Below are 26096 nucleotides of genomic sequence, written 5' to 3' on the forward strand. Positions count from 1 at the left end.
AATCTCTCTCTCTCTCTCACACACACACAATGTAGTTAATAAGGACACAGACAGCAAACAAAAGAGCTGATAAGGAATAGGCATCTACTAATGGCCATTAATTAGAGCTCCATTTGTCATTGGGGAGAGAGGGAAGTCTCTCTCACACACACAAAGATAATCCAGATCTCATATCACAGCAGACACAAGAAACAGACACACACGTTATGTTTTTCTATCTTCGTGGGGACCTAAATGTAACCCTATTCATAAACATAACCCCTAAGCTTAAAATAGTCTTTGTCATCATGGGGACGTAGGAAATGTTCCCATGGGGGACAATGTTCCTTGTTTTACTATCCTTGTGGGGAATTTGGGGGATTTTAGGCCCCCACAAGGATAGAACCAACCCACCTTTCTTGCCCACCCCCCCCACACACAGTAACTCAAGTGGCTGAAATATGCTAGGAGGCTAACTAAGTCAGTAGGAGGGAACCCAGAGGGAGAATTAGCAGTGTAAAATCGCAATCCTGTCCTTATTTAAGACGGACACACTGTAGCATGCTGGGGGAAATCCCACAACATATGTTTACACACAGTCTATTAGATGCTAGTCTATTAGATGCTATAAACTGGGAAAGGAAAACCTGCACCCAGAAGAATTTACACTCTATATGTTCTTTGGCAGCAAACTGACGTGTTTCTGATGGTGCAACGTGGATCAGAACACTCTTTCGTTTTTACGGCTGAAATCCCGTTAACGGGATCGATTTGACAACAGCCAGTGAAAGTGCAGGGCACCAAATTCAAACAACAGAAATCTCATAAATAAAATTCCTCAAACATACAAGTATTATACATAATTTTTATGAAAAACTTGTTAATCCCACCACAGGGTCCGATTTAAAAAAGGCTTTACGACGAAAGCATACCATGCGATTATGTTAGGTTAGCGCCTAGTCACGAAAAAACACAGCCATTTTCCAGGCAAAGAGAGGAGTCACAAAAAGCAGAAAGAGAGATCAAATTAATCACTAACCTTTGATGATCTTCATCAGATGGCACTCGTAGGACTTCATGTTACACAATACATGTATGTTTTGTTCGATAAAGTTCATATTTATATCAAAAATCTCAGTTTACATTGGCGCGTTATGTTCAGTAATTTTTTGCCTCCAAAACATCCGGTGATTTTGCAGAGAGCCACATCAATTTACAGGAATACTCATCATAAACGTTGATTAAAGATACAAGTGTTATGCATATAATTAAAGATATACTTCTCCTTAATGCAACCGATGTGTCAGATTTCAAAAAAGCTTTACGGCAAAAGCACACCATGCGATAATCTGTGTACAGTGCTCAGCCACCATACAGATACCCGCCATGTTGTAGAGTCAACAAAAGTCAGAAATAGCATTATAAATATTCACATACCTTTGATGATCATCGGAATGCACTCCCAGGAATCCCAGTTCCACAATAAATGTTCGTTATGTTCGATAAAGTCCATAATTTATGTCCAAATACCTCCTTTTTGTTTGCGCTTTTAGTCCAGTAATCCAAATGCACAAGCACCAAGTCCAGACGAAAAGTCAAAAAAGTTATATTACACTTCGTAGAAACATGTCAAACGATGTATAGAATCAATCTTTAGGATGTTTTTATCATAAATCTTCAATAACATTCCAACCAGAAAATTCCTTTGTCTTTAGAAATGAAAAGGAACGGAGCTCGCACTCACGTGACTAAACTCAAGGCTTTCTGCCAGACCCCTGATTCAAACAGCTCTTATTCGCTCCCCTTTCACAGTAGAAGCCTGAAACAATGTTCTAAAGACTGTTGACATCTAGTGGAAGCCTTAGGAAGTGCAGTCGGACCAAATTTTACACTGTATATTGGATAGGCAATCACTTGAAAAACTAAAAAACCTCAGATTTCCCACATCCTGGTAGGATTTTTCTCAGGTTTTCGCCTGCCATAATAGTTCTGTTATACTCACAGACATCATTCAAACATTTTTAGAAACGTCAGAGAGTTTTCTATCCAAATCTATGTGTGTGTGTGTGACCATGTGAGAGTGCAGATACTGTGTGTGACCGTATGAAAGTGCAGATACTGTGTGTGAGACTCTGCTTGTTGTTCTATCCTTGTATGCAGAAATGTCACATAGATAATATATTTTTCTTAAATTACAAAGCCTTTTCACTAAGATCTATTTTTGTGTTCATTTTTAAATGAATACTCTCACATGTAATCGAATACTAACGTCCGTTGGAATATTCAAATAACCGTGCCCATCTCTAGTTGTAATAGAGTCACTTAATTTCTTTCAGCATGTCCACTCGAAGGCTTGTGTGTGCGCGCAGGTTTGTGCGTCAGTATGTCTGCATGCATGAGGTCCCCTATACCAAAGCTGAAGAACATACGCACATCAAGGTACTTTTTTGGAGGTGTTGGTAAAAAGGAAAACGCCACACACATTCATATCCCAGGTGGGGGTGGAAGGTTCTGTATATAGGGGCAGTAATCAGTGACATCCCCATCCTGTTTCAGGTTTCAGGAAGTGATGACACTGAGCACTCCTATATACACTGCTCAAAAAAATAAAGGGGACACTAAAATAACACATCCTAGATCTGAATGAATGAAACATTCTTATTAAATATTTTTTTCTTTACATAGTTGAATGTACTGACTACAAAATTACACAAAAATAATCAATGGAAATCAAATTTATCAACCCATGGAGGTCTGGATTTGGAGTCACACTCAAAATTAAAGTGGAAAACCACACTACAGGCTGATCCAACTTTGATGTAATGTCCTTAAAACAAGTCAAAATGAGGCTCAGTAGTGTGTGTGGCCTCCACGTGCCTGTATGACCTCCCTATAACGCCTGGGCATGCTCCTGATGAGGTGGCGGATGGTCTCCTGAGGGATCTCCTCCTAGACCTTGACTAAAGCATCCGCCAACTCCTGGACAGTCTGTGGTCTAACGTGACGTTGGTGGATGGAGCGAGACATGATGTCCCAGATGTGCTCAATTGGATTCAGGTCTGGGGAACGGGCGGGCCAGTCCATAGCATCAATGCCTTCCTCTTGCAGGAACTGCTGACACACTCCAGCCACATGAGGTCTTGCATTGTCTTGCTTTAGGAGGAACCCAGGGCCAACCGCACCAGCATATGGTCTCACAAGGGGTCTGAGGATCTCATCTCGGTACCTAATGGCAGTCAGGCTACCTCTGGCGAGCACATGGAGGGCTGTGCGGCCCCCGAAAGAAATGCCACCCCACACCATGACTGACCCACCGCCAAACCGGTCATGCTGGAGGATGTTAGAGAGAGAATGATTTATTTCAGCTTTTGTTTCTTTCATCACAATCCCAGTGGGTCAGAAGTTTACATATACTCAATTAGTATTTGGTAGCATTTCCAATAAAATGTTTAACTTGGGTCAAACATTTGCGACCAAGCTTTAACTTCCAGACTGATGTCTTGAGATGTTGCTTCAATATATACACATACTTTACCTTCCTCATGATGCCATCTACTTTGTGAAGTGCACCAGTCCCTCCTGCAGCAACGCACTCCCACAACATGATGCTGCCACCCTCGTGCCTCACGGTTGGGATGGTATTCTTCGGGCTTGCAAGCCTCCTCATTTTTCCTCCAAACATAACGATGGACATTATGGCCCAACAGTTACATTTTTGTTTCATCAGAACAGAGGAAACCGTAGTCTGGATTTTTTATGGCAGTTTTGGAGCATTGGCTTCTTCCTTGCTGAGCGGCCTTTCAGGTTATGTCCATCTAGGACTCGTTTTACTGTGGACATAGATACTTTTGTACCCGTTTCCTCCAGCATCTTCACAAGGTCCTTTGCTGTTGTTCTGGGGTTGATATGCACATCTCGCACCAAAGTACGTTCATCTCTAGGAGACAGAACGTGTCTCCTTCCTGAGCGGTATGACAGCTGTGTGGTCCCATGGTGTTTATACTTGCGTACTATTGTCTGTACAGATGAGCGTGGTACCTTCAGGCGTTTGGAAATTGCTCACAAGGATGAACCAGACTTGTGGAGGTCTACAATTTCTTTTCTGAGGTCTTGGCGGATTTCTTTTGATTTTCACATGATGTCAAGCAAAGAGGCACTGAGTTTGAAGGTAGGCCTTGAAATACATCCACAGGTACACCTCCAATTGACTCAAATTATGTCAATTAGCCTATCAGAAGCTTCTCAAGCTATGACATAATTTTCTGGAATTTTCCAAGCTGTTTAAAGGCACATTCAACTGAGTATGTAAACTTCTGACCCACTGGAATTGTGATACAGTGAATTATAAGTGAAATAATTGTTGGAAAAATGACTTGTGTCATGCACAAAGTAGACGTCCTAACCGACTTGCCAAAACTATAGTTTATTAACAAGACATTTGTGCAGTGGTTGAAAAACGAGTTTTAATGACTCCAACCTAAGTGTATGTAAACTTCCGACTTCAACTGTACATGCTCTCTCAGTCATCTCTCCCAGTGAGGGGAAACCAGCAGCTGGTAAGTGAGTAGCCAGCCAAACCCTTAACGAGCATATTAAATTCAGCCGTGCATGTTCAAGCCAGTGGGCGCATTCCCGGCTGATTACATGGCTTGTGGTGCAGGTGAGGGCGTGGACATTAAGTGGATGACCCTCACTGCGCCACACTCCCTTCTTCTCATGAGGGAAGCCGTCAGGTGACCAACCATGACCCATCCTAACAGGCTGACTACAACGCTTGCATTGCGTGCGCTGCAAAATAAAAAATCTATGTTATTCAATAACTGCTCGCGCACCAACGGGCGTCTGCGTTGCCAAGGGCTAAAATAGAAGTCAGTTCTATTTCCGACGCAGATCGCGCTGCAAGTCCTGCCTCTCCCATCTCCTCATTGGTTTATAGAAGCAGGTACCCACGTGCCATCTCCTCATTGGTTATACCCACGTGGGTGACTGAAAGACGAACGAGGTCAGTGGGGGTAATGCACCTAATTTATGAATGTTGCCAATCGCAATACAAAGTCAAGAGAAGAAAAAGCCTGGAAGGAGGAGAGATGACTAGAAATGATTCAGTTGACCATTTTATGTGTGGATTAATTTGTGGAGTAGAGGACCTTGTGTATTTCAGGTAAAATAACAATGTTTATATCCCAGGACAAATTAGCTAGCAACAGAAAGCTAGCTAAATAGGACAAATTAGCTAGCAAGTGCAAGCTAGCTAGCTAAATTGCCATATTTATTTATTGCTTTTCGACCTGTCCCCAAATTAATATAATTGGTTCAGTTTGTTTGATATTTTAACCTGCGTGTCGTGATCGCGTTTGGTGTGGGGGTACAAAATACATTTATGCACGATGGCGCACGCGCGCAGCCGGTTTGGGTTTTGTGTAAGGCTTCCAGCTGATGGCTGCGTTCCAGGACGTTAAATATGAATAATGGTTGAATAGCTAAGGCCTAGTATACATCCACAGGCAAACCACACGCAGAGCTCAGCTTTCACATATGAATCATATGTAATTGGAGCTTTTGAAATGGTGGCCAAGTTGACATGGGGCATTGTGATGTCATGACTGGTACTCATGCGCGCACGGCATGCAGACACATTGACGCACGAACCCCCGCGACTCGTCGAGCCTGCGAGTCGACACGCTGAAAGAAATTAAGTGCCTCCATTGCAACTCATTGACTTACTATGGTTGCATCCCAAATGGCAGCTTATCCCCTATATAGTGGACTACTTTTAACAACAGACCTATGGGCCATTTGGGGCAGAGCCTATTGCTATGGGTACAGTGCTGTAACGTGGGTCATTTAGGTTTAATGGCGCTCTCTTAGAAGAATTCAGTAGCACACCTTCACACCAACCCTCTTCTCCAGGCTGATTATCTAATGCTGTCAAAGCAGCAATGACTTACCAATGATTTACCACTCCAGCAGGCATACAGTACAACTACGCCAATGTATCCACATAACATGGTATGTCAAGGCCCTGGCAATGGTTTGGGTTAGCTGAGTTTTGTAACATAGTGACCATGCTAACACAGGCATAGTGTAGCACAAGTCTGTAGCGCAGGGCTAACACAGCCATAGTTTAAAAAAAATACATACTGCTAAAGAGATACTCAATTGAGAAGACATCCCACAGTCAGAAACACAGCCATGGCCTGGACACGGTTTCCTCAAAGACGGCGTAGTGTGTCTGATGAAACAATATAGCAGATGCAAGTTGTCGTGCCTCCAGACACTTCTAATCTGTGTTGTCTGTAATCTCTACTCCTCTCATGGGATTACAAGTCTGGATTGTCAAATTCTCTCTCCAAATCCCAGTTTATAAACACACAATCCCCAGTTTATTCCGTCTTAACATCTGCAATGTGCATGTCATTTAGAAAGCGGAGACCATTGTATCTATCAAATCATTACAAAGACCCTGCACGGCACTTGGTTGAAAATTGGAAAACCGCAGATGGCTACTGCCTCGCATGCAACGCACAGAAAGACAGTTTACTTTAAATCCGGATAGATAGAGAACTATCTGACGTCATAAAAAGAGAGTATATCTCTTTGTCTCCATGCAAACACACACTGTACGGGGCCACAGTAGCAGCGGGCCCGGCCATTAGCCGATAGTGAGCGTTATTACACATAATAAATGAGTCTGTCCGGCCAGGTGAGAATGGATAGAATTATTAACTGGCCCTGGCATCTGTGTGTGTGTGTGTGTGTGTGTGTGTGTGTGTGTGTGTGTGTGTGTGTGTGTGTGTGTGTGTGTGTGTGTGTGTGTGTGTGTGTGTGTGTGTCTGCAGGCGGGCGTGCGCGCGCAAGTCGCCGCCGTGTGTGTAATCAAAAGATTGATGACGGACCAAATAGACTTTTCTCTGGACTCGACCCCGACGTGCACGGCATGGATAAACAGATTTACCTTTTCATTTTTCCAACCACAGAGCTGATTTGGGAGACAAAAGTTTTGCGAATATATCCAAGACATACATTATGCTGTTACGAATGCTGATGATGCAGAGTTTTGCATAATCTGTGTACTATGTGTATTTGTGCACACACTTCTGTTTATTGTAACATGATCTATGCAGAGGAAAGTGAACAGATGAGCAGTTCTCTCTCTCTCTCTCTCTCTCTTGTGTAGGTTTTAATACAACTAACAGTTGGGGAAACAGTATTTTACAGAGTTAAGTGTCCTCCTCTACAATCTCACTCACTCAGCCAGGCTCTCGGAGTGGCTAGCATAATGTAGCGTAGCCTGGCTAGCCTCTGCCTGATGAACCTTCCCTACAGGGTGCTCTCTCTCTCTCTCTCTCCAATCGTCACAACTCTCTCTCGCTTTCCCTCCCTCTTTTCCCTTCTACCGCCATCTCCTTCTCGGTGTTTCGCTATTGAATTGTCTAAACTTTCTCTCTCACAATGTTTCTCCCATCTGGTTCTCCTTTCTCATTATCTTGCCGTCGTCTTTCGCTACCTCTCATGGGTTCTCGTCCCAACCCTTTACCAATGGGTTCTAGATCCAACCCCAAAATCTGCACCCAGACTCTTGCCCAGGCCCTACTCCAGACCCTCCTATTCTTCTTCATATCATTGGAGAGTGTGGCTGACAGCAATAGTGTTCATGTCATAGTAATAATGAGTGTGTCATCAGGCCTAGAGTCAGAATACACACTCATCACTCACTGTTTACACACTACGAGAGAGAGAGAGAGAATTCAAAGATGATACAGACCCCGAGACATTAATCATACTGATCTTTCACACTGACGGTATCCCTGGGCCTCCTACACACACACTCTGGGGCACATTAGAACACAACATCACTGGTGTGCATGTGTGTGTGTGAGGGATCAGTATGATTAATTTCTGGGAGTCTGTATCTTCTTTGTATGTGTGTGTTGATGATCAGTAGAATAATATTTGTGTAATCTATGCTCTCAATCATACTCTCTCCTTTTCTATCCGGCTTTTATTGATCAAACTATAAAGAGCTGGAGGAAGACACACTCTGATAAGTGTGAGTCAATGAGCACCACTTCAGAGTTACGGGTATCTCTCCAGATGCGTGCATATACGCGTGCACGCACACACACACACACACACACACACACACACACACACACACACACACACACACACACACACACACACACGCTTCCGTGCTGGCGCACTGGATCGCTGACAGCTGTGTGACTAACAGTATTCATAAGTGCATCAATAACAACAGTAACGTGTCTGAGTGTCTGCCAGATGGAGAGCAGCATCACAGCAGGCTTGCAGGCAGGCAGAATCACTCCTCAGTCCTCAGGAGGGCGGGGTTCTTCTATCCATGTGGGGACCTAAAATCCCCTAAAGTCCCCACAAGGATAGTAAAACAAGGAAAATTCTCCCTCATTTTTATTTATTTTATTTCACCTTTATTTAACCAGGTAGGCAAGTTGAGAACAAGTTCTCATTTACAACTGCGACCTGGCCAAGATAAAGCAAAGCAGTTCGACACATAACACAGAGTTACACATGGAGTAAAACAAACATACAGTCAATAATACATTAGAAATATAAGTCTATATACAATGTGAGCAAATGAGGTGAGATAAGGGAGGTAAAGGCAATAAATAGGCCATGGTGGCGAAGTAAATACAATATAGCAATTAAAACACTGGAACGGTAGATTTGACAGTAGATGAGTGTGCAAAGTAGACATACTGGGGTGCAAAGGAGCAAAATAAATAAATAAATACAGTAGGGGAAGGGTAGTTGTTTGGGATAATTATAGATGGGCTATGTACAGGTGCAGTGATCTGTGAGCTGCTCTGACAGCTGGTGCTTAAAGCTAGTGAGGGAGATAAGTGTTTCCAGTTTCAGAGATTTTTGTAGTTCGTTCCAGTCATTGGCAGCAGAGAACTGGAAGGAGAGGCGGCCAAAGGAGGAATTGGCTTCGGGGGTGACAAGTGAGATATACTGCTGGAACGCGTGCTACGGGTGGGTGCAGCTATGGTGACCAGCGAGCTGAGATAAGGCGGGACTTTACCCAGCAGGGTCTTGTAGATGACCTGGAGCCAGTGGGTTTGGCGACAAGTATGAAGTGTGTGCCAGCCAACGAGAGTGTAAAGGTCGCAGTGGTGGGTAGTATATGGGGCTTTGGTGAATTAAAAAAAATGGATGGCACTGTGATAGACTGCATCCAATTGGTTGAGCAGGGTGTTGGAGGCTATTTTGTAAATGACATCGCCAAAGTCGAGGATCGGTAAGATGGTCAGTTTTATGAGGGTATGTTTGGCAGCATGAGTGAAGGAATGCTTTGTTGCGAAATAGGAAGCCAATTCTAGATTTAACTATGTTTTATGTGAGTCTGGAAGTAGAGTGTACAGTCTAACCAGACACCTAGGTATTTGTAGTTCAGAAGTTAACATTCTAAGTCAAAACCGTCCAGAGTAGTGATGTTGGACGGGCGGGTAGGTGCAGACAGCGATCATGCATTTAGTTTTACTTGTATTTAAGAGCAGTTGGAGGCCACGGAAGGAGAGTTGTATGGCATTGAAGCTCGTCTGGAGGGTTGTTAACAGTGTCCAAAGAAGGGCCAGAAGTATACAGAATGGTGTCGTCTGCGACATCATTGATATATACAGAGAAGAGAGTCGGCCCAAGAATTTAACCCTGTGGCACCACCATAGAGACTGCCAGAGGCCCGGACAACATGCCCTCCGATTTGACACACTGAACTCTATCAGAGAAGTAGTTGGTGAACCAGGCGAGGCAATCATTTGAGAAACCAAGGCTGTTGAGTCTGCCGATGAGGATGTGGTGATTGACAGAGTCGAAAGCCTTGGCCAGGTCAATGAATACGGCTGCACAGTATTGTTTCTTATCGATTGCGGTTAAGATATCGTTTAGAACCTTGAGCGTGGCTGAGGTGCACCCATGACCAGCTCTGAAACCAGATTGCATAGCGGAGAAGGTACGGTTGGATTTGAAATGGTCGGTGATCTGTTCGTTAACTTGGCTTTCGAAGACCTTAGAAAGGCAGGGTAGGATAGATATAGGTCTGTAGCAGTTTGGGTCTACAGTGTCTCCCCCTTTGAAGAGGGGGATGACCGCAGCTGCTTTCCAATCTTTTGGAATCTCAGATGACACGAAAGAGAGGTTGAACAGGCTAGTAATAGGGGTTGCAACAATTTCGGCAGATCATTTTAGAAAGAAAGGGTCCAGATTGTCTAGCCCGGTTGATTTGTGGGGGTCCAGATTTTGCCGCTCTTTTAGAACATCAGCTGACTGAATTTGAGAGAAGGAGAAATGGGGAAGGCTTGGAGGAGTTGCTGTGGGGGGTACAGTGCTGTTGACCGGGGTAGGGGTGGCCAGGTGGAAAGAATGGCCAGCCGTAGAAAAATGCTTATTGAAATTCTCAATTAGAGTTGATTTATCGGTAGAGACAGGGTTTCCTATCCTCAGTGCAGTGGGCAGCTGAGAGGAGGTGTTCTTATTCTCCATGGACTCAAATTTCTGCTTGAAAAAGCTTACTTGGCTTTTCTAACTGCCTGTGTATATTGGTTTCTAACTTCCCTGAAAAGTTGCATATCACGGGGGCTGTTCGATGCTAATGCAGAACACCACAGGATGTTTTTGTGTTGGTTAAGGGCAGAGTCATGTCTGGAGAGAACCAAGGGCTATATCTGTTCCTGGTTCTACATTTTTTGAATGAGGCATGCTTATTTAAGATGGTGAGGAAGGCATTTTTTTAAAATAATCAGGCATCCTCTACTGATGGGATGAGGTTGATATCCTTCCAGGATACCCGGGCCAAGTCGATTAGAAAGGCCTGCTCGCTGAAGTGTTTCAGGGAGCGTTTGATAGTGATGAGTGGAGGTCGTTTGATCGCTGACCCATTATGGCTGCAGGCAGTGAGGCAGTGATCGCTGAGATCTTGGTTGAAAACCGCAGAGGTGTATTTAGAGGGCAAGTTGGTTAGGATGATATCTATGAGGGTGCCCATGTTTACGGCACTGGGGTTGTACCTGGTAGGTTCATTGATAATTTGTGTGAGATTGAGGGCATCAAGCTTAGATTGTAGGATGGCCGGGGTGTTAAGCATGTCACAGTTTAGGTCACCTAGCAGCACGAGCTCTGAAGATAGACGGGGGGCGATCAGTTGACATATGGTATCCAGAGCACAGCTGGGGGCAGAGGGTGGTCTATAGCAGGCGGCAACGGTGAGAGACTTGTTTTTAGAGAGGTGGATTTTTTAAAGTAGAAGTTCAAATTGTTTGGGTGCAGACCTGGGTTAGGGTCACTGTTAGGGTAAATAAGATTTTCAATAGAAATACATTTGAGGTCCCCATGAGGATAGAATAACAAAATGTGTGTGTGTCTTCATACGTGTGTGTGCTTTTGCCTGCATGAGTGTGCAACAGCTCCACAGACAACACCTGGGGGCCAAAACTGATGGAATATTACCAGTGTGACAGACTTACACACAGAGAAATTATAGCTTGATCCATTACCGCTATGTCCGCCCATTGATTTGCCCATACCTCTGGCCTAGTAGGATCTGCATGCTAGATGCGCGGGTTCAGGGTCATGAAATATTGGGAAGTGATGTCACGGGCTGGTAGAATAAAGAGGAAACAATACCTTAAAAAAAAAATCCAGAAATGTATAATTCTTGTGCAATTTATATAAAAAATGAATGAAATAAAAACCTCAATGTAGCCTATCTGCCATTAGCGCGTAAGTCTAACTTTTAGGGTCTAACTGTACGCGTGCCAAATAGCCTACACCCCTATCGCAAATACTTTTCGGAACGGGCAAGAAAAAGTTCATTGTCAACCCTCCGATGAAAAAAAAAGTACTAAGTTGAGTTTAATTCAATAAGAGAAACGCTTTGAAATGGAGCTGAAAATAAAGCGACGGGAGGGACAGAAAAGTGAAGTGATAAAAAAGGTGATGAAAAAGGATGATAGCAGTGTTAAGTGTGATGATTGTGAGGCGCTATACAAATAAGACCGTCACAAGATGGGGACTTGAAATAGGCCTAGAGCATGTCAAGGGATCTGCAGCCTACTGTTCCGATGGCAGTAGGTTTATAACCTCTCACACAGCCTTTAAAATTAACTCCTGAAGACTTAAGCATTCCTTGCATCTTGAGAGAACGAGAATGCGCAGTTAGACACCGTCTTGTAAAGGTGCCATCTTTATCAGCATCCTAAAACGTTGATAGTATTTCAACCACATCCAATTGGGACTCGTTTCAGGAAACTAGGCGTATGTCGCACGTAACTACGTCACAGGAGAGCCGTTTGAACGTTATTATTATTTATTTATGCTAGCCATGTATACGGACGGGTACGGTACCTGAGACCTGAAAATAGCTGTGCAATACAGGTATGCCAATCTTGTAGCGTCGTACCCAAGAAGACTCGAGGCTGTAATCAGTGCCAAAGGTGCTTCATCCAAGAACTGAGTAAAGGGTCTGAATAGTTATGTAAATGTGATATTTAATTAGCTTATTTTTAATACATTTGCAAAAATGTTTAAAAACCAAGATTTGTCATTATGGGACATTGTGTGTAGATTGATGAGGGAAATAAAGAATGTAATCCATTTTAGAATAAGGCTGTAACGTAACAAAATGTAGAAAAAGTGAAGGGGTCTGAATCCTTCCCGAATACACTGTACCCTTTTCTCTCCCCATCTCTGCTCCCTCTCTCTGTTCTTTCGCTCTACTGTGTCTCTCCCCCTCGCAATTTCTTACCCTGTTTTCACTCGTCTCTCCCTCTCTCTTTTCTCTCCCTCGCTCCCATCCTCTCTGTTGCTGTAAAGCAAGGCATGAAATTAACTGTTATGAAGAGTAACGGCTTATTTTGCGGCCGTAGGTGCAGCGCTATAATATACATCTGAAATGCCGTGTGCATATATGGATGTGTGAGTGCAAGTGTTTGTGTTTGCGTGTGTCCATGTGTACACGTTTCGAGGGCACATTGAGACGTGATTGGTTGGATACATGAAGAGTACGGGAAACGTTTCATTTCAATAGAGATGTATGAAACTAATCAGCGGATCATCAGCCAAATAATCAGCATGTGTGAACTGGAATGGAGCTTTAACCCTGTCCACACACACACACACACACACACAGCGGAACATGATGTGGCAATGCCCACTGGCAGGGCTCTATGCTGACTTTAAAAGGAGCACGTGTGCGCCAAAGACATTTAGGGGCACAACATTTGAGGTTAAAAAGCTTGAATCCTTTTTTCTAGGCACACTGGTGCTCTTAAGTTAAAATTCCAGGTCGCACAGCAAAATATCTACGCGCATATGCGATTAAAAATGGTTGCACTCTAGAGCCCTGACTGGCAGCCGTGGCATGGGTGAGCAGAGTGCAGCAGTCATGTACACGTCTCCTCTTTTTCCTGTCTCTTTCTTCCTCCGTCTCTCATTCTTTCCCAGACATTTTCATTTTTAAAGACAAAGAGTGGAGAGAGAGAGGAAGAGAACGACCTAAAGAGAGACAGAAAGAAAGAGATGGAAGAAAGAGGGAACGCAAGAGAGGGACGGAAAGAAAGAGAGAATTATTGTTTCCCCGTCAGGAAGACGTCGCACAGTAACAGAAAAACGATACGAGCAGAACGGCAATCTCCCAGCCAAATACCTCAGTGACAACGCACCCTGCATTATCAATCAATAAATCATTAGTGTCTCTGCTGATTCTGTCTAAAGCCCACACAAGCTACATCCCTGATAGACACACACACACGGGTGCCTATAAGCATGCATAACGATCAACACAGACAGACAGAGGGATCAACACACGCGTTAACAGATACACAATTACATACGTGCACGCACAAACCCTCCCACACGCGCCACTCCCCCAGACACACACCTCCCACACGTCTGACTGTACGGTATTTATCAAACCAGTCTCCTATGATTCCAACCACGCCTCCCCAGTATTAGCCAGCTCTCCACAGACTCCCATGGCTTTTGTGTTCCACCATTGTGCCCAGGTGTAATGATCGGTATCGCACCCCTGCCAATATGCGCTGCCCAGGCCTGGATGCAGCCGGCAGCAGAATTAAACAGTACTCCGTCAGGCACGGAGCCCCTGCCACGACAATAGGCGGCAAACGAGAATAAATGTAATCCATCTGCAGAGAACAGTCTTTTATATGAAAAAGAGATTCCTTTAATTCCCTCTTCATCTGGTGATGGGGGGGGGGGGGGGGGGGGGGGGGTAGAGGGTGGGAGGGAGGAAGAAAGGGATGGAGGTATAAGACGTCAGCCTAGGAAGCTTCATTTGTTCTCTCTCCCCCTCCCTCTGCACTTTCTTTCTCTGAAGAAGTTTGACGACGTTACGCACTGACGATAGTAAATAGCCAAGTTTGGCCCTTTTACTGTGGGCCTCACTCACGTTCCCAAAATGAGGACGAAAAATGTCGGAAAATACACAGAAGTGAGGATTAGCTCACGATATGGGTCATATTCAATATGCACCAAACAGAAGAAAACAGAGAAACAGGGAGGGACTGCATGGATTTGCCCAATAAGAAACGCTCGTCTTCGCTGTTCGTCCCCCGAAAAAGATGTTGCTCCGGTGTGACTTAATGAATGCGGCCATGGTGTCGTACCTCATTGACGTTGATGCCGTGTCTCCTCATATAGTCTCTGTCGTTGACCTGGCCTCCCTCGGCAAAGTCCATGGTCAGGATCCGCCTGGTAGACAGGTCCCAGTGGATCTTAGGTACCTGAGAGAGGGATGGAGGAAGGGAGGATGTTTCACAATTGCATGACAACACGATAGCAACCGTTAAGAGGAGTTGCTGTTGTTTTCCTTCACACCTCCCCAAAACACACACACACACCATATCTCTCTGGGAACATTCACTATCACACTGATCAATAGCAGCTGCTCTTAATCAATCATGCCCTCTGGACAGTTACCAAGCCACATTCAACCGAAGCTAAAAGAAGAATGGGGAAATAGACAGTTATATACGACAAGGAAAAATAGACTGTATACTCAAGCAGAGTAAAAACATGATATTTCTTCCATCCCAGTGTGTGTGTGTGTGTGTGTGTGTGTACCTTGAGCCAGGGGAAGTGTGCGAGCATGACCGCCACCTTCTCAGCGTTGCGTCCCTCGTTGAGGAAGTCCAGCTCTGCAGGCATGTTCTTCTTAGCCTCCTCCACCAGCCACATGAAGGCAAAGTCTGGGAACAGCCAGTGGACCATGTTCAGCAGGACCTAGAGGGTGAATACGCATGTACGCACGGCACATATATATGCACAGAGACACGCACGCATACACAAATACACACGCACGCATGCATACACAAATACATACGAGAGACAGGGAGAGAGAGAGAGAGAGAGAGAGAGAGAGAGAGAGAGAGAGAGAGAGAGAGAGAGAGAGAGAGAGAGAGAGAGAGAGAGAGAGACACACAGACAGAGAAAGAGAGACAAAAAGAGACCGAGACAAAGAGAAACAGAAAGAGAGAGAAACAGAAAGAGAGACAGGGAGACCCGAGAGAAAGACATGATTGAGAGACCATCGATGAGATAACATGTCAGAAGATACGTCGACGGTTATTGAATACAGACAGACAGGCTCACCTCCATGACCACGATGTCCTTGGAGCTCTGTGTCTGGACCTTGGGGTGTTGGACCTTCACAGCCACCGTCCTACCATCATGCAACACTGCCTTGTGGACCTGGGCCAGCGACGCCGCGCCCTGGGGTTTCTCATCGAAGGAGATGAACAGATCAGAGAGCTGAGGAGGGAGAGTGGGAGAGAGAGAGGGGGAGAGAGATAGTTAGAGAGGAGCAGCACCCCCGGGATGTGTGTTTTTGTGTGCATGCATCCATCTGTGTTTGTGTATGTGTGTCTGTGCATGTGTGTACGTATGCATGTGTGTGTGTTGTGTATAGTTGAGCCCCTTATCAATCAGTGAGTCAGGGCTTTGCTGCATGACTGGCCTTTTCTAATGGAGCCGCAGGAACAACAGCCATCAGGCCGTGTTACAGGCTGTATCCCTCTCCCTCCACTTCTTATGGGCAAGAAATACAATGACATCTCTCTATAATTCTGTTCTATTACGTCCTCCATCCGCCTCTCGCACACAAGGCTGGCCTACTGGCTTCATGACTATCCCGCTCTTTTTTTCCCTCTCCATCTTTCAATTCAATTTAATTCAAAGGGTTTTATTGGAATGGGTAACATACGTTTAAACAATAAATAGAAGTCAAATAAACAAACAATCAGAAATGAACAGTAAATCTCGCTCTCTCTAAAATGGTGGCCCATTTAGTCAAGGAGGAGCCAAGGTGAGCTTCTGCCTCTAGGTATGTATGGAACAGGACGGACGGACAGACGGCGATGGGTTAGACAGACGGCGATGGGTTAGACAGACGGACAGACGGCGATGGGTTAGACAGACGGCGATGGGTTAGACAGACGGCGATGGGTTAGACAGACGGCGATGGGTTAGACAGACGGCGATGGGTTAGACAGACGGCGATGGGTTAGACAGACGGCGATGGGTTAGACAGACGGCGATGGGTTAGACAGACGGACAGACGGCGATGGGTTAGACAGACGGACAGACGGCGATGGGTTAGACAGACGGCGATGGGTTAGACAGACGGCGATGGGTTAGACAGACGGCGATGGGTTAGACAGACGGACAGACGGCGATGGGTTAGACAGACGGCGATGGGTTAGACAGACGGACAGACGGCGATGGGTTAGACCATGGGTGTCAAACTCTGGCCCGCGGGTAATTATATTTGGCCCGCGAGACAATACCAAATTACTACTAGAGCTGGCCCGCCAGTATTATATAGCGCATTCACCACTAATACTACGAATCCCATAATGCTCTGCTGTTGTTTTCGCGCGCCAATCAGGACAGGACCCAGAAACGCCCTCTCCTCTTTGCCAGTAGTCATAGCAACATAGAAGCTACAACTGTCAGCGCGCTTTCCCTTCCCAAAAATGGCGAAAAGAAAGGCAGAAAGGCATCACAGACATGTACGCTGCAGTGGGGGCCTTTAAAACTAAACTGTGCCTGTGGGAGAATCAGATACTGCAAGGAAACCCTTGCCATTTTCCCTGCTGCCAAACCATAAAAGCGCAGATCTCTACCGCTGTGTTCCCATGCGCACAGTTTGCTGAAAAACTGTGTTCTCGCCGCTGAGTTTAGCCGGCGATTTGCCGACTTCGATGTCCAGAAATGTAGGTTTGAACTGCTTAGTAATCCCTTCGCAGTTGATGTGGAAAATGCACCAACCAACATCCAAATGGAGCTGATTGAACTTTCCACGGTTCATCCCTGACACAATGCCTCAGCTCCGCACCCAAGCTGCTCAGATGCTCTCCATGTTCGGCAGCACTTATCTATGCGAGCAACTTTTCTCCTCGATGAAGATGAGAAAAACTCACAGGAGACGTCTGACTGATGAACACCTTCGCTCGATACTGAGGATTTCTTCAGCTCAGAGCCTGAGCCCAGACATTGATAAACTAGCATCCAAGAAGAGATGCCAGGTATCTGGCTTGGGCACATCAGATTAGAACAGTGTGCAATAATTAACGTTTTCTTTGTACACTTTTTCTTGCTACAAGGCATGGGCTTGAATGGTTGATTGATTTATTATCATTTTATTTGTAAAATTATTAGCCAGTGGAAAAAGTTTATTTTGGTATTTAAATCAGAAGGCTGCAAATAGAAAAGAGGCATACGATTTTTATTTATATTTTATTTATTTAATAAATGAATGCCATTGATGTGTTTTTTCATTTGAAATTCGATTTTGCATGTCTCCACTATTAAATTATATATTGTATGGCAATAAGCGATGCTTGTTCCATATTCAATGTTAAAGCAAAACTTGTTTGGGTCCATATTAAAAGGTTCATTTGTTCAATGTTGGCCCGCGACTTTGTTCAGGTTTTACATTTTGGCCCACTGGGTATTTGAGTTTGACACCCCTGGGTTAGACAGACGGCGATGGGTTAGACAGACGGCGATGGGTTAGACAGACGGCGATGGGTTAGACAGACGGCGATGGGTTAGAGAGACAGAGACAGAGACAGAGACAGACAGACAACCCTAACCCACTGGGCACTGCAGCAAAAAAAAACACAGCCCGATGACCCCAAACTACACAGACAGCCACACGCATACATACAGTACACATATTCATTCGAGCAGACATACACACACAAGCAGCACCAATAACTTGTGACATCCAGTGAGAGTTGGATGATATATTACAAGTCTAGAAGTGTGTTGGTGTTGGGCTGGCTATCTGGGATTCTGCCCTGTGTGTCCGGCGTTACAGGTGTTTGTCTGTGTGGGTCAGTCAGGATGGCGACAGGAGTGGACACAGCCAGCCAAACAGGCGGTGAGCGGGCATGAAACAGGCAGCGGAGCGGGCAGAGACAGACACGGGCGAGAGGCCAGGGTCTGTTTCTGCCCTGCGGTGCCAGGTGAGCTGTGCCACCTGTGCCAGATGACAATGCCAGGGGGAAAAAAAGTGGGCACTCCTGGCAAGCCCGAGTCCGACGAGTCACCTTCTCCCATACAGATGGGGGAAACCCATCCATATACACGACCGTTCAAATGTTTGGAGTCGCTTAGAAATCTGCTTGCTTTTTGAAAGAAAAGCTCATTTTGTGTCCATTAAAAGAACCTAAAATGGATCAGAAACAGAAACCTCACAAGTCCTCAACTGGCAGCTTCATTAAATAGTAGCCGCAAAACACCAGTCTCAACGTCAACAGTGAAGAGGCGACTCCGGGACGCTGGCCTTCTAGGCAGAGTTGCTAAGAAAAAGCCATCTTTCAGACTGGCCAATAAAAAGAAAAGATTAAGATGGGCAAAATAACCCAGACACTGGACAGAGGAAGATTGGGAAAAAAGTGTTACGGACAGACAAATCTAAGTTTGAGGTGTTCATATCACAAAGAAGAACATTCGTGAGATGCAGAAAAAATGTAAAGATGGAGGAGGAGTGCTTGACGCCATCTGTCAAGCATGGTGGAGGCAATGTGATGGTCTGGGGGTGCAATGGTGCTGGTAAAGTGGGAGATGTGTACAGGGTAAAAGAGATCTTGAAGTAGGAAGGTGATCACTCCCCTTTGCAACGCCATGCCATACCCTGTGGACGGCGCTAAATTGGAGTCAATTGCATCCTACAACGGGACAATGACGTGCTTCTACACCTGCATTGCTTGCTGTTTGGGGTTTTAGGCTGGGTTTCTGTACAGCACTTCGAGATATTAGCTGATGTACGAAGGGCTATATAAAATAAACTTGATTGATTGATTGAATGACCCAAAGCACAGCTCCAAACTATGCAAAAACTATTTAGGGAAGAATAGATCAGCTGGTATTCTGTCTATAATGAAGTGGCCAGCATGGTAACCGGATCTCAACCCTATTCAGCTGTTGTGGGAGCAGCTTGACCGTATGGTACGTAATAAGTGCCCATCAAGCCAATCCAACTTGTGGGAGGTGCTTCGGGAAGCATGGGGTGAAATCTCTTCACATTACCTCAACAAATTGACAACTAGAATGCCAAATGTCTGCAAGGCTGCAATTGCTGCAAATGGAAGATTCTTTGACAAAAGGACACAATTATTATTTCAATTAAAAAGCATTATTTCTAACCTTGTCAACATCTTGACTATATTTCCTATTCATTTTCCAACTCATTTCATGTAGGTTTTCATGAAAAACAAGGACATTTCTAAGTGACCGCAAACTCTTGAAAGGTAGTGTACATACATACATACATACATACATACATACATACATACATACATACATACATACATACATACATACCAGACAGTTGAAGTCAGAAGTTAACATACACTTAGGTTGGAGTCATTAAAACTCGTTTTTCAACCACTAGAAAATTCTTGTTAACAAACTAGTTTTGGCAAGTCGGTTAGGACGTCTACTTTGTGCATGACACAAGCAATTTTTCCAACAATTGTTTACAGCCCGATTATTTCACTGTATCACAATTCCAGTGGGTCAGAAGTTTACATACACTAAGTTGACTGTGCCTTTAAACAGCTTGGAAAATTCCAGAAAATTATGTCATGGCTTTAGAAGCTTCTGATAGGCTAATTGACATAATTTGAGTCAATTGGAGGTGTACCTGTGGATGTATTTCAAGGCCTACCTTCAAACTCAGTGCATCTTTGCTTGACATAATGGGAAAATCAAACGATATCAGCCAAGACCTCAGAAAAAAATTGTAGACCTTCACAAGTCTCGTTCATCCTTGGGAGCAATTTCCAAACGCCAGCTAACTAGCTTCATCTGTACAAACAATAGTACGCAAGTACAAACACCATGTGACCACACAGCCGCCATACCGCTCAGGAAGGAGACGCGTTCTGTCTCCTAGAGATGAATGTACTTTGGTGCGAATAGTGCAAATCAATCCCAGAACTACAGCAAAGGACCTTGTGAAGATGCTGGAGGAAACGGGTACAAAAGTATCTATATCCACAGTAAAACGAGTCCAATATCGACATAACCTGAGAGGCCGCTCAGCAAGGAAGAAGCTACTGTGCCAAAGAGCACTATCCCAACCATGAAGCACGGGGGTGGCAGCATCATGTTGTGGGGGTGCTTTGCTGCAGGAGGGACTGGTGCACTTCACAAAATAGATGGCATCATGAGGATCGAAAATTATGTGGATATATTGAAGCAACATCTCATCAGCAGGCCACAAATGTGCATGTGTCAGCATATGGTCTCACAAGGGGTCTGAGGATCTCATCTCGGTACCTAATGGCAGTCAGGCTACCTCTGGTGAGCACATGGGGGCTGTGTGGCCCCACAAAGAAATGCCACCCCACACCATGACTGACCCATCGCCAAACCGGTCATGCTGGAGGATGTTGCAGGCAGCAGAACGTTCTCCACGGCGTCTCCAGACTCTGTCACGTCTGTCACATGTGCTCATGTGCTCAGTGTGAACCTGCTTTCATCTGTGAAGAGCACAGGGCGCCAGTGGCGAATTTGCCAATCTTGGTGTTCTCTGGCAAATGCTAAACGTCCTGCACGGTGTTGGGCTGTAAGAACAACCCCCAACTGTGGACGTCGGGCCCTCATACCACCCTCATGGAATCTGTTTCTGACCGTTTGAGCAGACACATGCACATTTGTGGCCTGCTGGAGGTCATTTTGCAGGGCGCTGGCAGTGCACCTCCTTGCACAAAGGCGGAGGTAGCGGTCCTGCTGCTGGGATGTTGCCCTCCTACAGCCTCCTCCACGTCTCCTGATGTACTGGCCTGTCTCCTGGTAGCGCCTGCATGCTCTGGACACTACGCTGACAGACACAGCAAACCTTTTTGCCACAGTTCGCATTGATGTGCCATCCTGGATGAATTGCACTACCTGAGCCACTTGTGTGGGTTGTAGACTCCGTCTCATGCTACCACTAGAGTGAGAGCACCGCCAGCATTCAAAAGTGACCAAAACATCAGCCAGGAAGCATAGGAACTGAGAAGTGGTCTGTGGTCACCACCTGCAGAATCACTCCTGTTTTGGGGGGTGTCTTGCTAATTGCCTATAATTTCCACCTTTTGTCTATTCCATTTGCACAACAGCATGTGAAATTTATTGTCAATCAGTGTTGCTTCCTAAGTGGACAGTTTGATTTCACAGAAGTGTGATTGACTTGGAGTTACATTGTGTTGTTTAAGTGTTCCCTTTATTTTTTTGAGCAGTGTATTATAAATCTCTCCTCCAATAACAGTACTTATCTCTCAAGTCTAGTAATGGGTATTCCCTCCTTAATATCACTGATCACCAAACTGGGGGTTACATGCTCTCCTCCTCCTTTCCCTCTCTCCCCCTCTCTTTTCCTCCTCTCTCTCCCTTCCTTCTCTCCTTCCCTCAGCTGCAGTAGCAGTTGGATCAGTAATTAGCGAAGGGGGTGCGAAGGTTAAGCAGCGACAGTCCTCTGGGACCGGACTCATTACAGTATGCATACAGCCTGCCTGCCTGCGTGTCACATTAAATACACTCCCCACTGAGGCACTCTATTGTGCTGTAATAGCCTGTGTGATAGCCTGTTAACATAACAAGGTGTCACAGGCAATATGTTCCCCCACCGCAACACAGCTATGGGCCTAATGATGGTGGGTGGGATAGTGTGGTAGTATAACAAGGTGTCACAGGCAATATGTTCCCCCACCGCAACACAGCTATGGGCCTAATGATGGTGGGTGGGATAGTGTGGTAATATAACATGGTGTCACAGGCAATATGCTTCCCCACACAAAACGATGCATGGTAGGCTATGTACGGTGGTGTGCTCACATGTAATATGCTCCCCCCAGGAACAACACTATTGTAATAGTTTATGTGAGAGAGTGGCACAGCACTCTCTATAGTATCATAATAATACTAGTAAAGGGTACTTATTCAATGAAGTGGCATACGGTCACGACAGATACAGGTGTACCATCTTTAAAAGCACTCTGTCGCAAATCATTTACCTGCAACTGCAAACTTCTAGCGTATTCAAGGTTTTCAAAAGGCTTCTAAAGTTTGCAAGTGCCACTTTATCATTTCAGACGAAAAACGCAGCAACCCCGACGAAAACTGGCCAAATGAGAAAACGTCTGTATGCTGTGTGCATCGGCAAACAGGAATATGTCACGCGTCGCATTCAAATGATAAGAACCCTACAAAAACCATGTCATCTACCTATAAAGACCACAGCAATGTCCTCACAACACCCCACCACTTCTCTTCCCGTTGTTTTCCTCGCCTCTGTCTCTCCGTTCTTTTCTCCTTTTTCCGCAGCGTCCCCCGCGCCCGTCTGCGTAGCTGACCCGGCCTGTCCTTTTATGAAATGATCAGATAATCTACGTGTTTTTCGCGGCTGCCCTGCGGCGGGAGGCAGACAGCAGAGCAGTTCATCTCAAACCTCAGATGACTGGGAAGGCAGATCAGCGGGCGGCTGCGATTGGCCAGATAAACGCCCGCCTGACCCCTGACCCTAACCCTCAGGCAGATGGCCAATGGGAAGGCCACCGGCGGCCATGACTGTTAGCGACGCGATATCATCTCAATCAGACCGAGAAATGAAACAATAGAGAGAGGGGAGGAGAAGGCAGATGGGAGGGAGGGAAAGAGAGGGGGAGAGAGAGGGGAGGAGAAGGCGGATGGGAGGGAGGGAATAAGAGAGCAGGCCTAGAGATGCATCTCTAGAGAAAGAGGCTTTGGGTCAAGACCCATAACACATACCCGACGACCAATACAATCGTACAGCAAAACAAAATACGGTAAGCCAGTCACCCACACAACCATCATGTCTTTAAAAGTACTTCACGGACTTCACACTCTGCAGTAAATGAAATGTCCATTATCTGTAGAAGCTGCTGTCCTGCTGGGTTATAAATATGGATGCCTGAAGGTGAAGAGCTGTATCTGTTTAAGGTGTCTATACGTCTGAGTGTTCCCTCTTACACCACAGGCTCTCCCCTCTCCAACAGCTTCCTCGCTCGCTCTTCTCTCTCTCCGTTTATAGTATCTCTTTGTCTCCCTCTCCCCTCTATAAGCGGCTGAATTACCGTCTGTAGGCGGAATGAACATTAACATTTTTATAGTAAAGTGTAGTTTCAATTATTATTTAAAAAAATTCTCTCCCCTATTGGCAAAACTGTCTTTTTCCCTTCCAGGGCCACATTACTCTGGACCTCTTTTTGAAATTGGTGATGTTATCTTAATCATTGAAATAGACAAATTCTAGTGTTCTACATGAAATTGTTTTTGGTTTTCCGAGGCTATGCATTTAAAATGGACACATGGCCAAATCTAATAATTCCATATTGGGGGAACAAAAAATAAATAAAATCGCTTTATTCGTTCTCAAGGCTAGAGCAAGGGAAAAAATATGGAATTCGATTTTTTTTTAAATAATAATGAGCACTGGTGTTGCTTATTAAGAAGTCGGCCTAGCTGATAATGTGTGTCCGTTTAATTAAATTGCAGTTAGTACGGTAAACATTGCTACACTAGTTTCGAATCCAATTATTCTAATAACTAGCTGTGAATGACATCATTCAGAGACTGAAAAACATTTCTGAGAGGAGAGAGGCTATACCGACACGCCTGGTGCCCAAATTGATTACGTAATTCGCGCAGCTGAGGGTCGAGTGGAGACGAATGGATGAGTCCTTCCCAGCTAGTTAGCTGGCAACAGCATGTTGCTAGTTAAAAGGTATATAAAAAAAAGCCATGTTTATTTTAATGGGAGAGGGAGAAATAAAAAATAAAAAAAGTATTGGTCCCCATCTGGATATCACCGTGACATGCCAATTAGTTGGGGATCGGCGTCCCATCAACGGGACAGCTGTAAATCATGCAGCGCCTTTTTTTATATACCTTTTAACTTGCGCCATGCTGTTGCCAGCTAACTTGCTGGGAAGGACTCATCCATCACAGATTTTAGAGAAACGACAATGTCGGTATATAAGTGTCTTATATCGGATGAAAGCTTAAATTCTTGTTAGTATAACTGCACTGTCCAATTAACAGTAGCTATTACTGCAAAAAAATGCCATGCTACTGTTTGAGAGCTCCTAGCTTTTCACAGCAATAGGTTTGATAAATTCACCTCTGAAGGTGAAATGTGTTCTTACATTCTGAAATCTTGCTCTGATTTATCATCCAAAAGGGTCCCAGAGATAACATGAAGTGTAATTTTGTTCCATGAAATCCTTTTTCATATCCTAAAAAGGTCCATATAGCATGCACAATCGATTTTGTATTTCCACTCGCTCAATTTGCAAAGAAAGGAATCTGTGAAAATCACACCCAAAACGTTGTTTCAACCAGTCAAATCGCGTGGGTATGTATTCATCAGAGATCCTAGAACGTAACGAGACTTCACTATATCATTAGGGGTGTAGTATATCCTATAGGACACCAAATTTGGACAGAGAGCGACGCCTTCATGGCACGCCGATGACGCGGGCGTTCACTCGAATGACTAACTTTGTTAAATAAGCATCAATCGGGGTCAAACAAAGCTAGCTAGATAGCCAATGAGCTGGGCTTTATGGGAGTATCCGGAAACCATGCATCTGTCGTAAAATATAGCTACTAACCTTGTGCGACAGCATGCCTTTTCCTTTTGGACAAAAATTAGAAGAATATTCAGAGTTATGAAGTTATGAAAACTGGTTGTTTTGCAAATGTTGAACTTATAATACGGCTACTAATACTGTAAAAGCTAAATCAAAGTCCAAGTATACAGATTTGACGATATTCTTGCAGAAAAATGTAATACGAATGCAAATGTCTCCTTCACGATTTGCCCAAATGTACCTGGGTGACTTCACACTAAATGTCATATTTCAAGTTATTCGTCTGAAACTTTGCACATACACTGCTGCCATCTTGTGGACACCATCGGAATTACAACCAGAGTGATGGCTGGAACAGGACCTTTCTGCTGCATTTCAAAGATGTTGGTAGAAAAAACAACGTTTTTTTTTTCCTTTTGTATTTTCTTCTACCAGATCTATTGTGTTATTTTCTCCTACATTCAATTTCCACTAACTTCAAAGTGTTCAAATGGAAGAAGAATGTGCATATCCTTGCTTCAGTTCCTGAGCTACAGTCAGTTAGATTTGGGTATGTCATTTAGGCGAAAATTGAAAAAAGGGGGTTAGACCTATAAACGTTACGACAACCCAGTGCAACGGTGTTGTATTGAGATGCTTGCCGACGTGAGTTGCTTCCCACCGGGCAACAGTTGCTGTATCATGTGGTAGTTAACGCGTCAAAATTTATTCCATCCCACTACATTTTATTTTGAGTAGGATAGCAGCCTACATGAGAAATAGCTTGTAATAGTGGTGGTAACCATCTGGATGTCACCGCGATACGGTAGAACGTTACACTGCTCAATTGGGAGAGTTTGCACTGCGAGCTGGCAACAACATGGGGCACAGTGACCCTCGCTCTCTCTTGCCAAGCACTGCTGTCCAGCAGTAAGGAGAAGTAGCTAGATAGTGTATCCAATATCAGGCCAGGGTGAC

General features: G+C 44.8%; 1 protein-coding gene across 2 annotated transcripts in view; it reads right to left on the reverse strand.

Moving 5' to 3' along the window:
- The window catches only part of adck1 (aarF domain containing kinase 1), a 162980-nt gene that overhangs the window by 46880 nt on the left and 90004 nt on the right, over positions 1-26096 (reverse strand). For both annotated transcript variants that reach the window (XM_055863860.1, XM_055863861.1), the window contains exons 5-7: positions 15625-15783; positions 15097-15255; positions 14640-14756 (exon numbers count right to left, since the gene is read on the reverse strand). In XM_055863860.1, coding sequence (XP_055719835.1) covers positions 14640-14756; positions 15097-15255; positions 15625-15783 — 435 coding nt within the window. The remainder of the gene's footprint in view (positions 1-14639; positions 14757-15096; positions 15256-15624; positions 15784-26096) is intronic.

The sequence above is a fragment of the Salvelinus fontinalis genome, chromosome 15 (assembly GCF_029448725.1).
Source record: "Salvelinus fontinalis isolate EN_2023a chromosome 15, ASM2944872v1, whole genome shotgun sequence".
NCBI lineage: Eukaryota > Metazoa > Chordata > Actinopteri > Salmoniformes > Salmonidae > Salvelinus > Salvelinus fontinalis.